The following is a 14,524-nucleotide window of genomic DNA, read 5'->3' as shown; positions in this document are numbered from 1 at the left end:
CTTCTCAGTGCAAGGAAAAGGTAAATTTTTTTACATTCCTCCTCTGAACACAATACCTGGACTACCGGTGGCGAGATGTGAAGATGACACGTGAAGTTACGTTCAAGGAAAACAGATATTTATAATGTGGAAATACCCTTATCCAGAAAATTGGAAAACTGCTTTTTACTGTCTTTCCCCGCTCCTCTCTCACACAGGCTGCAGATTGTAAGAGCAAAGAAGCAAATAGAAAAACCCAGGGCACAATCTGGCCAGCATGACCAGCCAGGTGAGCAGCATTGGTGTGGGTGACACTGCCACTGCCCGGCTATCTGCACAGCACAGAAGCCTTGCGGTTTCCAACCTGAACACGGGAAACAGAGGAACCCGCAGGCAGCACTGAAAACTCAGCTCCCCGGGCAAAACTCTCAGGCCCGCAGGCACGCACATGCACACGCGCGCAGAGAGGGATCCTGAGCGGCTGTAGGAGACATGCGGTTTAGCCCTCACGCCCGGGGTCGGGAAGAGATGAGGTACAACGCTCTCCCCTGCCATAACTGGGTGCCGGCGACTGTACAAACCTCGGTGGCAGTGGTCTCACCATCAGCTGCAGTATCCGTCTGCTCACTGTCAGTCTATTTGGTTAGACAAGTAACCGGGTCCCAAGAGGAAGGCAGGAATAAAGAATAAACCCAGCTCATCAGTACACACGGCTCACGTGGGGAACTGTTAAATTCAACATCCCTGTGAACTGCATTAGCATTGCTTTTCAAACCACGCACAAGTCAAAGAAGCAAAATAAAAATGCTATATTAGTAAACAGAACAGACTCAGAGGAAGACTCGAGGCGTACTGTACACAGTATATGGCTTTACTGGAACAAATTTATAAGCCAAACAAGACATTACTGGGAAAGTGTTATTTGAATAGCAGATATTTTTTTTCTTAAGAAAGCCAGGTGGCTTTAAAAGAACTCAGGGAAAAAAAAAAAGCTAATATTTTCTAAACCAGCTTTTCCTCCCATGTTTTTTTTTTTAAGGAAATGATCAGATTTTTTTTTCTAGCCAATATAGATTAATGTGGTGATTAACGTTTTATCTGGAGGGGGAAAAGATAATTAAAAATAAAATAATAAAAAAAAGGCTACTTTAACAGTCACCTGACTTTCAGCCCCTCATTTGTACGGAAGTTGTTCTTGTCTCCATATTTATACACCATGAGGCTGTCTGCATTAACAAGGAGTTCAAATAACCGTACCCCCAGCCCTTCTACTGTCTGTCTGTGGAGTAATGGCAAGGCTCAGATCCCACTCGGTTCCAATAAAGTGCAGCTGATATTGTTAACAATTGTAAAAAGAAAGAAAACTGCCATTAAAAGAATCAAAAATATTTCTCATTCCATTTAAGAATATGGATGAAAGCAGGATAAAAATAAAAGTAACTCCCCCACCCCAAAAAAAAAAACCCAAAACAAAACACTTACTAGGTACGAGTGATAAAAATGAAACAAAGCACAGCATTGCACAGTCTAATCTATCCCTGCTTTGCTCGACACCATGAAGAACATTTTAGTGGAGAGTGCAAGTGTTGAGATTTAGTAAACAGAGACTTGAGCATAGATTACTACAGGCTGAGAAGAGAGTTCAAATGACTATTTTTGATATTATGCAAGCTTATGGAAAACTAGTAAGCAAAGGCAGTGCTCCCTACTCCCCCAGATTGGCACATCCAAGTTGTTTTAACATCAGTGAAAGCTCTGGTTTTGATTAGTGATTTTCTGTGGTCCTTCGATAATCTGAAGTAACCCAGGCAGGTAATTTAAAGCTAGGACAATACAACTCATCCTCAAATCACATCAGTATGGAACAAGAAAAAAGCAACCTCCTGAAGGATGGAGTATCAGTCTTAACTTTGAATTTTCTATCTTCTGTCATTTTCTGAAAACTCCAGCATCGCACAAAACTGCTTTTTTATATTTTTTCTTTGCTTTGTTGTCTATTGTTCCTTCCTTTGAATAATTTGTGTTGCTTGTATGACAGGCAGAAGAATAAGCAGGCATTTTGCACTATTCAGTAAGTGCACGACTGCAAGTTGCATGCAACTTTTCAAGAGATAACCACTCACTAGACAGACTTTTATTTTTAAATGAAACTGTAAGGCCAAAATAGTCTATCTAGCTAGTCAGATTGCTTTCACTGAAGTGCTAGAAAATTGTATCTTTATTAGTGAAGGATCTCACATCTTTATAAAATTACAAGCAATTGTAAAGGTATGGCAATACAAAAAAAAAATCTATGCATTGTCATTTCATTATAAAAAAAGAATTAACGAATCTAGGCATTTAAAAGGAATTAAAATATTTGTGTTAAGGCAATGTAACATGTGAGTCTGGCACACAGGGTTCATTTAAGAACTTGAAGCTGGGAACATTAAAGAAAAATCAATAGAAATATTAGCTGCTAAGGTACAAACACAGAAGCTAATGAAATCTAAGGGGAGAGGTTCTGTCTCTGCACGGACTGTCTCCAGCTGCACTGCTGAAGGGAGAACAGAGCTCAACAAGGTATGAGATTGGTTCAGGATGCTGGCTGTAGCCTTCTACATCACTGTGTGCAATCTTTTGTGAACTGGGGAGGGGGAAAGCTTCCTATTTCTTTTACCATAGCAGCAACGAAATCCTAAATAAGGCATAAAATTCACTTTATTGCAACATATGTCTGCTAATAAGCCAATCAACAGCTGTGGAGTTGAAGCCAGCATTACTGAAGTACTTGAAATAACGATCTGGGGTTATCGCAGAGCAGGGAATGGTGAATTAAGGCTGCGCAGGACAGGTCTCCTTGGGAGTGGAGAGTATGAAAGTTGGGGCTCAGCTCCGAGGCGGGCTGCAGTGCAGCTGCTGCTGGGGCTTGTGGGCAGGCGAGGGAGTGAGCAGGAAAGGAAGGCAGCGATCTCCTGCAATGCTGCAGCTGCACCTCCTCTAACTTGCAATCATAATTGCTGTGATTTGTTTTGCCAATGTAATGCAGACATGCCCAAATTTAAAACATATTCACTTTCATGCAAGATTTTGAACAAGAAATACCCCCTGGATTAGGCACAAGTCTGTGTTGTCTGCCAGGAAGCACTGCCAGAGTAATTACCCTCGTAAAAGAGCGACACTAAAAAGCCTATTTTATAAGTTTTTATGCTCAATACTTCCTAACTTTACTAACAAAAAGAAGTGCTCATTTCCGAAAGCAGAACAGACCAATGTGTTACATAAACACTGCCTCGGTATTGCCTCTGGAGCTGGCACTGTATTAATGCTGTTATTGCTATTAGATTAATCCAAGTGCAGAGCTAATGCAAATTGAGACCTAAATGCTATCTCAGAATGAGGACACAAAATGAAAGAGCAACATTTTGGATGCCTTTTATCAGAAATTGCACAATATTATTTGGTTGTTAGGCACCACAGAGCCAAAAGCATCTAAAGACAATGTTTTTACAAAATAAATTGATGCAATTTTTGACTTTCCATAAAAAGGAAATGAAATCCTGCACCAAGTCTTACAAAACCAACAGCGGCAGATTACACAAATGTTTAGATGAGGAAGCTGGTTTATTGAAGACAACTACTGCAATGGCATCGACAAGTGGCCAAGATGGCTTTTTACAAACGGCCAACTGGTCTGTGATCATCTATTTTTTTTTTACATACAAAGCAAACCCATATTTTTGCATTTGAAGATGAAGGGGGAAAAGGAAAAACAAGGAAAAAATACATTCATTTTATTCTGTCAACAAAGAATAACTAGGCACCAGCAAAGACTCAGATGCCACTTACTCTGTTACTTAAACAAGCAGGTTCCTTTCCTTCTTCTGGATGTAGTATCAATCCACAGATCCCAGAACCACTGTGGACTCCTACAGCAGTTGGTTTATCTGCCTGTGATAACCCAGGTGGCTTGAGGCATTGGTTTTGGTAATGCTGACTGAAAACTGCAAACATCAAGACTGCCCACATGGCATGCTGCCCCAACAGCTGTGGAACAGCTGTCCCAATCTGACCTCTCACTGATATATTGGATTTAAGCATGGGAAAACAATTTAATCTGCAGCAGAGATGGGATCAAGGCTGAAAATCCAGATCCAGGTTTTGCTGGACCAGAAAGCCTTTTTCTAGGCTGGGGCTACAGCCGATAGCCTCTTGCAAAAAGCTGAGTTCACCTGAATTTTGAAGATGCTGAAGTTGGTGAGGGCGCTCATTATTACTGCTAGCTAGTTATACAAATATAATGTAAATACATACGCGTATATATGCATGTATATTTAATGATGCAGGAAATTGTACTTGATACCCACTATCTAGATAACTATTCTAACCCTAGGATAAAGTGATAGGGGGAAGAAAAAGGTCTTGGTGGGTTCAGATATAGTATCAGTGGCAATTTGTTCAGTGCAAGTCACTTTGCATCAGCTGACACAGTTCAAACAAGCCACTTCCACACAGTGTTGTGCCTAACCCTGGGCCCCAAGCTGCACTCCCAACACGAGAAAAGAAAAAATAAAGAAGAAGAAAAAAACCACAACCCCCAAACTGAAAAAAAAACCCGACCCAAAACCAAAACCACCCCTTCTAACATATCAGCACAGACAGAAATGAGGCTCTGAAAGTAGGACCACTATTGCAGCAATCTAACACTGGTTAGGACTGAAGCACTGAACACGAAAAAGAGTGTGTTCGATGCCGAGGTACACACCTCTTCCTCTGAACTGTCACTCAGGTCATTGGCAAGTGAGGCACTCAAGGAGGCCGCCTTGGGCTCCAGGTAGCAGAGGCACATAGCCAGAGGAAAGGAGAGAGTGAGGGCGTATGGCACTGAGAAAGAGGCAGAGAGCAGAAAGAAAAAAATGAAGAGGAAGCAAGGCACCAGGGAGGGGGAGCGGATGGGAAGGTAGTGCTGCACGCTGGCAGGCAGGAGGTTGGTTTCGGAGAGGTTAGGGAGCGACAGGTAGCCGTCGTCATCCAGGAGGGAAGGAAATGACTCTGGAAGTTGCAAGGAGAAGGAAAACAGCGTTCCCCCTTTGCTGGCTTTTTGCTTATAGCCGAAAGCCACGTCTTGCTCGGTGGAGCAAACTCGCCCCTTTCTGTCAGAGTCTGGCTCCGACTCGCCGTGCTTTGGAGCACTCTCTTTCAGCGCCTCACAACCTAAGGGCTTTGGTCTGGCGCTCTCCTTGCATCTCCTGCGAAGCTTTGCTGAAGATACATGGGGGCCAGGCTGAGAGGACGGTGAGGGGTGGTGGGAGTCAGTGCCAAGCAAAGATGGCTGGTGACGGAGAAAGAGCAGCAAACAAGGCGCAGAAGCAAAAGGACAAAAAGAAAACTGTAATTAGTTAATTTACTTCTGTGATGATAAATAATATATATATATATATATATAAAATTATAAACAGTATTTTAACACCACAGCTTTCCCCTGAGTTAAATGGTGCATGTTTCCGTGCCGCACACCACAAGTATTAGTGAATCAGGGCTACAGCTTACAAAAGACAACTTCTTGATTCAGCATTTGTCTAGTCATCTGCAGCACATGATTTACATAAAAACCTTCACAGCCGTATGTGAGATTCCAGGTGCTGCCAATTTCCACTTACTGTAAGACTGGATTCACACCATAAGGAGCTTTCAAACATGAGGTACATGGAAAGCAACAAAGAAACGAGGGAACGTATTTCCAATACCAACACTGCTTTGTGACAGCACGCCTCCGGTCATGAGGAGACCCACTGGGGGCCAGATGCTTCCCATCTATGCCTTGGTCGGCCTCAGCAGTAGTAATAAAAACTCCAAGGATCTTAAAACTCTATGTGCCCAAATTCTTCCATGACAATATTTTATTAAAAATATAATACCTAGGTCCTAAACCTAACTACAACACATTCTGGTTTAGGGGGGCATAAATCCGCATGTCAGCTGTTACTGATGGAAAAAACTGCACTGGCTCAACACGCACTCCAGCCTGACCAGCTCCTCAGCAGAGCTGCCATCACCGCCCAGGCTGGCCACTGCCAGGCACCCCCACAGCCCTGCCCTCCCCGCTGCCCGCCACGGGCCAGAGCAGCCAGCGCTGGGGGGCTGGCCCCTGCCCACCCATGCACCCCGCTGCCCCTCTACGCTGCACCCCACCGCTTCAGCAGCAAGTTGAAAGAAGGGAGCTGAGGGTTTTGGCCAGGCAGGTGCCATGCTCTCTCGCCGGGGATCCTGTGATGGGCTGACCAGAGCGCGGTCCGTGCCCCGCACAGACACATCTCCTCATAGTCAGAAGGCGACTCTTTACCCACAGCGAAGAGGTAAAAAGGTACCCAGCACCTTTGCTACAAATTTTACCACAGTGCAGAGAACGCTGGCTACCAACAAGCAGGATTTGCTTTGATACACCACTTATAGGGCATTCAATCAGTCTTTAAGGTCATTCAAGGACAAAATATCGGTAGGAAGAGAGAGGTGATTCAGCAGGAGGGGTGACTGTCACCTAACAAGCTCCCTGTGGGCATCCACGACTGCTCTTTAGAAGGACAACAACCACCATCACCATCAAAATATCCCAGTACAACAGACCTGCCGTGATGCTGATGGATCTGGGATGTTTTGGCCAAAGTCAACTAGGCACACTTAGCTGAAGTGGCACACTGGCTCCATGCCCAACCCCAAAGCGCCTGAGCTGCTCCATACACCATGCATTTCCCTGAGGAGCTACAAAAGGCAATTCAGCCCCACTGCCACTCCCAGCTCTAAGCAGCAAAATGTCTTCAAAGCCAGAACAGCATTTGCCTGTACAAGCTGGTGCCAAATCTGAGCCAACAAGCAGGATCCAAATCTTAGACACAGGCTGCAGCAATGCTAGCTACTAAGCCTAATCTGTACCAGGTATATTAATAGTAGGAATGGGATTTAAGCCCAATATTTACACAAAGGAGCTCCTTCCCTTCCTCTTAATATATTGCTTCTCTCTTCTCTAACCAGAACAGCTAAAAAACCAATCTGTCAGTTCAGACAACCTGTATTCCAAAATTCAGCAATCAAAACCAAGCCTAACTTCAAACTGCTTACAAATGTCTTCTTTATGGGCTCAATGTAGTAAGCTCAAGTCAAAATGTAATGCTGATGGACTCACAGGACTTTATGTGAGCTAAATACACAGAACTTCTCTTTATATTGTAAAGGCAAAAAAGCCAAAGTAAATTTATTCTTCGCTAATACAGACTATTCACTGACTGACATCTTCTCAGTGTTACTATTTAGAATAACTTCTGGCACTTAAATACATATGGATAAAACAAAGGAAAAATATCTTTAGTGGAAAAGTTGAAAACCTATCTATAAAAATTAAATAGCCTTAAATAGGAATTTGATTTCAAGTTTGTCCTGTGTTTCTTGAGACCCCATTTTCTGTATGTTGAATGACAAAGCTGTTAGCAAGTCCACTGGACACATGACTGAGATCTCTATATGCTTATAGAACCGAAGCTCCATTAACAGATGGTTTAAACAGAACCCACCTCTTGAGTGGGTGTAAAAATCATTCATTTGTCCAGGTTTAAGTACCATCAAAATATTCTCCTAAAGAGATATTTGATTATTTCTAGCCATACATAAGGAACAGATAATCTTCAAAATGCAGCTGATCTTTCCATTGACCTAAATTAACAAACACTTGGAACAAAATTAGTTTCTATTGGATATTTTCTGCATATCCGATTTTCATCGGTTTCTCCATGCAGAAATTAATAGTTTCAGGACCCCAGTTAATTTTTACAGAGATTATTTTTTTTAATGCTACAATTACAGCGCACACTTTCAAAAGAAAATCTTTTCTCATCTGCAATTTTCAGTAATTCAGTTCGTTTCTGATTTTTGGTACCTTAATTGCAACTATTTTTGAGGACTTGATCCTTTAGCTATGTAGCTCTTTCTGGCCTTATACAATAACGCTAGAAGTTCAGATTCTAACATTTGTACACATGACAGTTTTGTGGATGTAAAGGTATACATAAAGTTTTTCCTCATAAATGAAGAGGGTAAATCTTACTTGTTTAGCAAGTACATTCCACAGTACATTTTTGAATGTTATCTTAGATTATTTCATATACTTTTTTCTTCTCAATGTAAAAGAAACACAGGACATTTTACACCCTATCTTTTCTGATTCTACCTTAATTCTCTTCACTGTCAATCTCTGCAATTCAGTATCTTCTCTGTCCCCTTGGTGATTTACCCTGTCTTAGTAACTCAGTAGATATAATGTACAGCCATGTGTCTACATGTATGCAGTGGTGGTGAGATTGGAGATGGTGAGGGATGAATAAAATTTAACAACTGAGCAAAGAATCATCAATAAAAACAGTTTTCTTCAATGCAAAACTTCAAAGAAGGGAAGCAAATGCTTTTGTAAGCCAGAAAAAAAAGCTTATACTAATATATTAATACCCCAAAGTTAATAGAGAAAATTGCTCATTGCAATACATGCAAGGAAACAGAGCATTATGAGAAGTAAATGAGAAGTAAATGAGAAAAATACAATTGTTTAAAGCACAGAGCTACATACAAGAACGCAGTATTTTGTTGCCTTGTCAAAAAAAACCCCAAACATGACGACCATACTAAAGTCAAAATATGACTGAAGACCAAAGGAACAAACCATGTGCTGCCAGGCTACTTTTGGGTATTTCCCGAAGAGCTCTTGCATGCCTTGTAAAAACCACTGTGCTAGCTGTTAAACAGATCTCAAAAAACAGTCCGAGGCAGGAACTAACTTTTACAACTGTATGTGAAATGCAAAAGGACTGTAAAACTATTGATTCAAGACATGTATATACACGTACATACAACCGTGTATATTCCAGTTTCCTTTCACAGAACGAGGTATCTCCTCCCTCCCTCCTGAACAATTCTGCATTTCTCTGAGCACTCTCCAGGCCAGTCAGTTTAATAAACCCTCAAAACTCTACCTTAGTGTCATGGCGCACTGCCGAGACCGGGGTGACTTCCTCTGCTCTTTTCTTTTTGCCCTCTTCATCATCTTTCTCTTCTTCTGCCTTTTTCTCTGGAGTCACAGTGGTTATCAAGTTGGTCTGAGAGATGCCCTTTGTTGTGGCGTACTGGCCAGTACCAACCTCTGCAGCAGACACAGAATCCTTCATGTACATTTCATGGTTTTCATTCACTGATGCTAAAAGCAAATATTTAAAGAGGGAAAGTCTGAAATAGCTTTTGCTGAGAAGCTGCATAAAATTAAAAAGCTGGGTTAGTAAAACATTTCAGATATTGCTGAAAACACAACTACATCGTGTTTCAGGAAACCAGAAGCATGTGCATACATTTAAACAAAATGTGTACTTGAAATAAAGCTTGTAGCTTTTATATGCATAAATATATATTATGCATGTGTATACACACATTACTGTAGCTAATGTGCGCATTACACAGTTGTTAAATGTTAGCAAGCCATTAAAAGTGCTACTGTAGTAAAACATCAGAAAAAAATCAACGTGTTGCCACAGTTATCAGGCAGGAAACATAAGGAGAACCAGCTATGACATCAGCCATGGGGGTGGAAGAGATTTTTTTTAAATCTGTCAGAATCTAACAATGCAGATCAAATGCATGGTAAGTAACGTGCTGCATTACAGGAAATGACAATATTGATATAACACAGGCATAATGTCTGAGAATCAAGAAATGGGATCTTTGTGTTATCGAGTATTAAAGTCTGCTAGTTAAGCGAGCTCATTATCCTAAAAAATTCTGGGAAGTGATGGCATTCAATTCAGTGGACCAAACCAGAATATTTTAAGAAGTAAACATTCCATAATTCAGCAAACTTAAATATATATAAATTGTTTTCAAATAAACAGCAAATTTCCAGCTAGGACTTAATCAAAACATTAATATAAACCCAGATCCTGCTCTTGACTATTGCGTAACTGATTTCTAAGTCAACAGGACTATTCAAATTTGTAGTTTCTGGCATCTGTAACATGACAGGGCCAGGATCACAGTGTAATCACAATGCAGAATGTTACAGCCACATTTGTGTTACAGTAACAAGATTAGTGAAGAAATCATAAGCATTGATTAAAAAACCTCTTTTCCCCATTTGCAGTTAGGCAAATTAACATCATAAAAACCTCGCAGAGTCTAGCAAATGCTGGGGAAAAGCATTTCGGGTATCTTGTCTCTTGGAAATAAGCTTAGAGGGTGGGTGAAAACAAAGGGAGTGGAGAAAGACATCTTGTTTAGATGTTACAAACAAAATAATGCAGAAGGATATTTTCTGCTTTGAGACACATGCACAGCAATCAGGTCACCAGTTGCTTGGTAACGAGCAAGAAGCACATCAGAATTAGAAGATTCCAAAATAATTAATGACAAGCAGCACCTTTAGGGGGAGAAAAGAAGGCTTGTCACTAGTACTTTTAAATCAAAGCTTCTCCCCCTCCCGACCATCAACTATACTCATTGCAATTCATTTGTGATATTCTGCAGGAGAATTCACCTTTTTTTCTTCTTTCCTAAACTGCTGCAATTCTGGATTTGACTCAGTCTTTTTTTTTTTTTTTATGAAAATAAACTACAACTACTTTTTACTCAACAGCTGACAAAGGCACCAGCTGATGAAGTAGCTGAGACTCAATCACATACTGGTTTAACGTAAGGGAGCAGCAGAACCTCCATGAGTGATGGAGAAAGAGAAGAGGAGGAAGGACGTACTATTAACGTGCGTATGTTAACTCTCCATCTCACACCTTCAAAAGCAATGTGTGGAAAAAGGCTGATAGTGCTCGTCCAACCAGGATGTGAGGTAATCAGAAGCAAGTGTTATTGCTCAATCAAGGGAAATAATTAATTTATGAATTGTAACTTACACTTAAATGAAAAACCTACATAGGAAAAAAAGCCAAATTAAACCCAAACAGTTACTCATGCAAATCGCGAAAAAGCGTTGGAAGCCTGTCTTGCTTGGGCAGGCAGGTCCAGGCTGGCAGATCCAGATGTCCCATCCTTCCCCAAAGCAGAGAAGTGTTTTGCAGCTGTGAGGCCAGGAGAGAGGCTCCACAAAGTGTGGGCTCCCAAGGACCAACTCCAGGCAAACACTTTGTAAGAACCGCAGCAGTAGATGTAGTGCGGTATATCCCTGCATCCTCCCCTACCCCTGCCGTGAACGTGCAGGTACAGGTACTCACAGCCTCCACCCAGCTGAAGCTCAAGGAGATGAGATGACAGAGGTTTATACCTAATCTAAAGCAGTGACCACCGTGATGGTAACTTTTGACAAAGCCAACTGAGAGGACCTTACCCCCATCTAAGCTGCGAGACATAGTGTAACGTTTACTAGAAGACCGCTCAAAGTAAGGTGCGGGACGGTCTATGAGGGCGCTGGCTCTTCTCGTCTGTGCCTGCGTCCGGCCGCTGTAGCGAAACTTGGAGCCCAGTGTGAGGAACTTCTTTGGAGGTGCTTCTGGCAGCAGGAGCCTAAAACACACCAAGCAGCGCACCCATTAGTCCCCCTCCTCCAAAAACCAGTCCGCTATTTCTGCAGAGGAGGAAGTGCAGCTGCTGGGTATCGCTCTCCATCGTAAGCTGTGCCTCACAGATCTGCGGCTAAAAGGGAATCAAAGGATGCCTCTCATACAGCATGACAAAACCACTTAGCTAATGCATTTGAAGAGCCGAGTTCTTTCTAATGGGCAAGAATTACTCAGTCCTTTCCTGCTTGAAAATCTGATTTATTATTTTCTGATCATCAAAATTAAAAACAAGGCATTCCTTGTATCGGGGACCCTAATTTGGGCTGAAATACACATACCTCTCTCATACTTCAAATTTTACATGGTACTGCTATACTGAGGACAGGGCCAGAACAGATTTCCAGTGAATGCTGTCGGGCAGTATTCATTCACAGGGACGCAGACATTTTTCACATTAGAGCCTTTCCATCCTCTGTCTTTTGCCTATGGGACTCTGCCAAAGAAGCCATTCTCCTGCTACGGAGTTTATGCTTTAGACATTGATTCTCCATTATAAATCAGAAAACACCCCAAAAATGCACACTCAATTTCTTTTTAGATATTTTGCTGTTAAGACTGCATTTCATATGAACATGTAGACAGCTTGAATCAATAGCTTTAAGAAAGGATAGAAATTCTTCAGTCCTCCCAAACATCTTGAGAGGGGGTTTTAAGTGTTGGGCACCCTTTCACACCATTGAATGTCTCAATTTTTTGGGTTTCCATTGTTAAATACCTCTTTGCTAACTATCTCAGTATCCACTAATTACAACATTTATTCCACTGTCCCAAACTTTTCTCAGGTCTTCTTTAGATGTCAGAAACATAGCTGCAAAATTCCTCAGTAATACAAAAATTACAGCTATGGACTGGGTATCCTGGGTGACCAAAATATACACCACCGACCACTGTCTGTATTTTCGTATGTAATTAAAAATCTCCTTTTTTCAAAAAAACTCTTACATTCCCCAGTAACTTTCCATACAAGTCGTTCTCCCTATACAAGCGTACGTGCAGAAGTGCAGCAGAGTCCCTCATCTCTCTAAATATAGCAGCTGAAAATACCATGGCACAAATAAAGCAAAACCATTAATTCGTACCATATGGTGATTTTAAACATTCAGTACCTATCTGAAATAGCATGAATAATTTGGGTGAAACATTTCAAATTTTGAAAAAGCAATAACCTTCCCTTGTCTGCTCAGATACCTCGTGGTCAAAAAGACAATTTGATTTGAAGGAGTTTGTCTCTGCTGACAGAACTGGTCTTTTCTGTTGCATTTTATATCACACCTTTATAAAAAGAAAACCACATACCTGAAAAATGTATGGTGCTCAACACAGACTTTCCATAAGCGCTTTGCAGCACGATGATTTGGCAGCTTAAACCCAATAGTGCTTTCAAACTGCTCAAACTAGGTAGGAAAAAAGAAAAACTATGTATTTGATGCTGTGCATCTATTTTTAGACAGTGTAAACAGGTTCATCTTCATTTCCTCCATTTATATCATCTCATTGCAAGAGTAAATATATACGCTCGTGTATATAACCACATATACACATATTCTACAGACCACTGCCTGGGAAGGAAGCTGTGAGTGGTAATCAATGGCAAGCTCTGAGGATCGTTTTCTGGGGGAAACCCAGATAATGAGCAAGAGGGTTTTGATGGTGGCAGTGATGATTTATGCCCTTTAGGAACAAAGAGATCTGTTGAGACTTGGGAGACTTCTGAGAAAAAACATCATTTAAGTGTTTTAAACCTGTTGTTTTAACTTTACCAGTTTAAACAACAGTGGGAAGCCTGATAATAGCCTGGAGGGGAGCAATAGTCCCCAGGGACTGATCTGGTCTCACACAGCCTTAGATTAAGGAGATTTACAGTGAAAGGACTACAGTTAGTAAATCACAGTGGTTTTAGTTAATTTATCTCCTGGGGAGGATGAGGAAAAGACAGGTAATTGGAAAGAGTTGTCTGGGGATACTAAGAGACCTTTCTAGGTTGTGCTGCGGATTTATACATTCCAGATGCAAAAGCTGTGCCAGCTACAACCCCCGTAACGTGTTGATGGCTACATGCAGATAGCCGAGTAGGTGCAATAGCGTTGCTGTGATCGGGCAAAGGTAGGCAGAAGGGCACTTGTAAGGAAGCCTGGATCCCTACGGGGAGCTGACAGAGAGAAACAGGGCAGGAAACAGCAGAACAATAAAGATGACATAAGCAACACATGGGATGGTGAATCACATTACCATCAAATGTGATTCAGAAAGAGACTGCATTGATTATTTTGCATAAGGAACTATGACCACCTGGGCAGAAGATGCTACATACCAAGACCAGCAGAGCTCGACAGGGCTTCAGTGGTGGAGAGCTGGAGTGCGGGCATTGGGAACATCAGCGGCTATTCGTTGTTTGGGTTTTTTTTTTTAAATCAAACTGAAGACTGGGAAGTTGGTTGCTAAAACTGTGTCTGCTGAGAGGCAGGAGATGTAGGTTTGTAGGACTCTAAAATAAAGGCTCAGGCCCTGCAGCCCAGCAGATTTCCCAAGTCACTTATGAAGTCAGTACTGGAGACACTGGCTCAGGACTCCCAGCTGCCACACTGTACCCAGGGAGAAAAGGCAATCCTCAGCCAGGTCACCACTGTCCTGCTGTACAGCTGCACCCTCTAAAATGGGTACGGGTTTTTCCATCTATCGCAGACTGATTATTGAACCAGCACTTCAAATGGAGACACTCCTTTGCCTGTGATGATCCTGAACTACTCCTGGGATTTTTCCTAAGATTTATCACCTTATTTCTGGGTTAGCACAGGGTCAACCCATGAGGTAGGCATTTGGTATGCAGCCGGCTGAGCCACGAGAGGGCACTCACTGTACGAGATTTCGCATCACCTACTCCAGAGCCAGAACATGAGCTCCTGGGGGAAGTGATGTGCGTAGCTACTGAAAATGCTGCATAGACGGATGCCTGACTCCGGTTTTTATCAGTC

The 14,524-nt window shown here is 41.9% G+C and overlaps 1 protein-coding gene across 34 annotated transcripts in view; it reads right to left on the bottom strand.

The window, feature by feature from the left end:
- EPB41L3 (erythrocyte membrane protein band 4.1 like 3) overlaps positions 1–14,524 on the bottom strand; it is a 144,981-nt gene that overhangs the window by 17,681 nt on the left and 112,776 nt on the right. For 20 of the 34 annotated variants that reach the window (XM_040586064.1, XM_040586059.1, XM_040586058.1 and 17 more), the window contains exons 10-14: positions 12,849–12,946; positions 11,321–11,496; positions 8,973–9,193; positions 4,724–5,290; positions 561–614 (exon numbers count right to left, since the gene is read on the bottom strand). In XM_040586064.1, the coding sequence (XP_040441998.1) occupies positions 561–614; positions 4,724–5,290; positions 8,973–9,193; positions 11,321–11,496; positions 12,849–12,946 (1,116 nt within the window). The remainder of the gene's footprint in view (positions 1–560; positions 615–4,723; positions 5,291–8,972; positions 9,194–11,320; positions 11,497–12,848; positions 12,947–14,524) is intronic. The other 14 variants (XM_040586066.1, XM_040586069.1, XM_040586084.1 and 11 more) reach the window with 4 other exon arrangements.

The sequence above is a fragment of the Falco naumanni genome, chromosome 3, assembly GCF_017639655.2.
Source record: "Falco naumanni isolate bFalNau1 chromosome 3, bFalNau1.pat, whole genome shotgun sequence".
Lineage (NCBI taxonomy): Eukaryota > Metazoa > Chordata > Aves > Falconiformes > Falconidae > Falco > Falco naumanni.
Note: the sequence above shows the minus strand (reverse complement) of the source record. Positions and strands in the feature narration are given on the sequence as shown.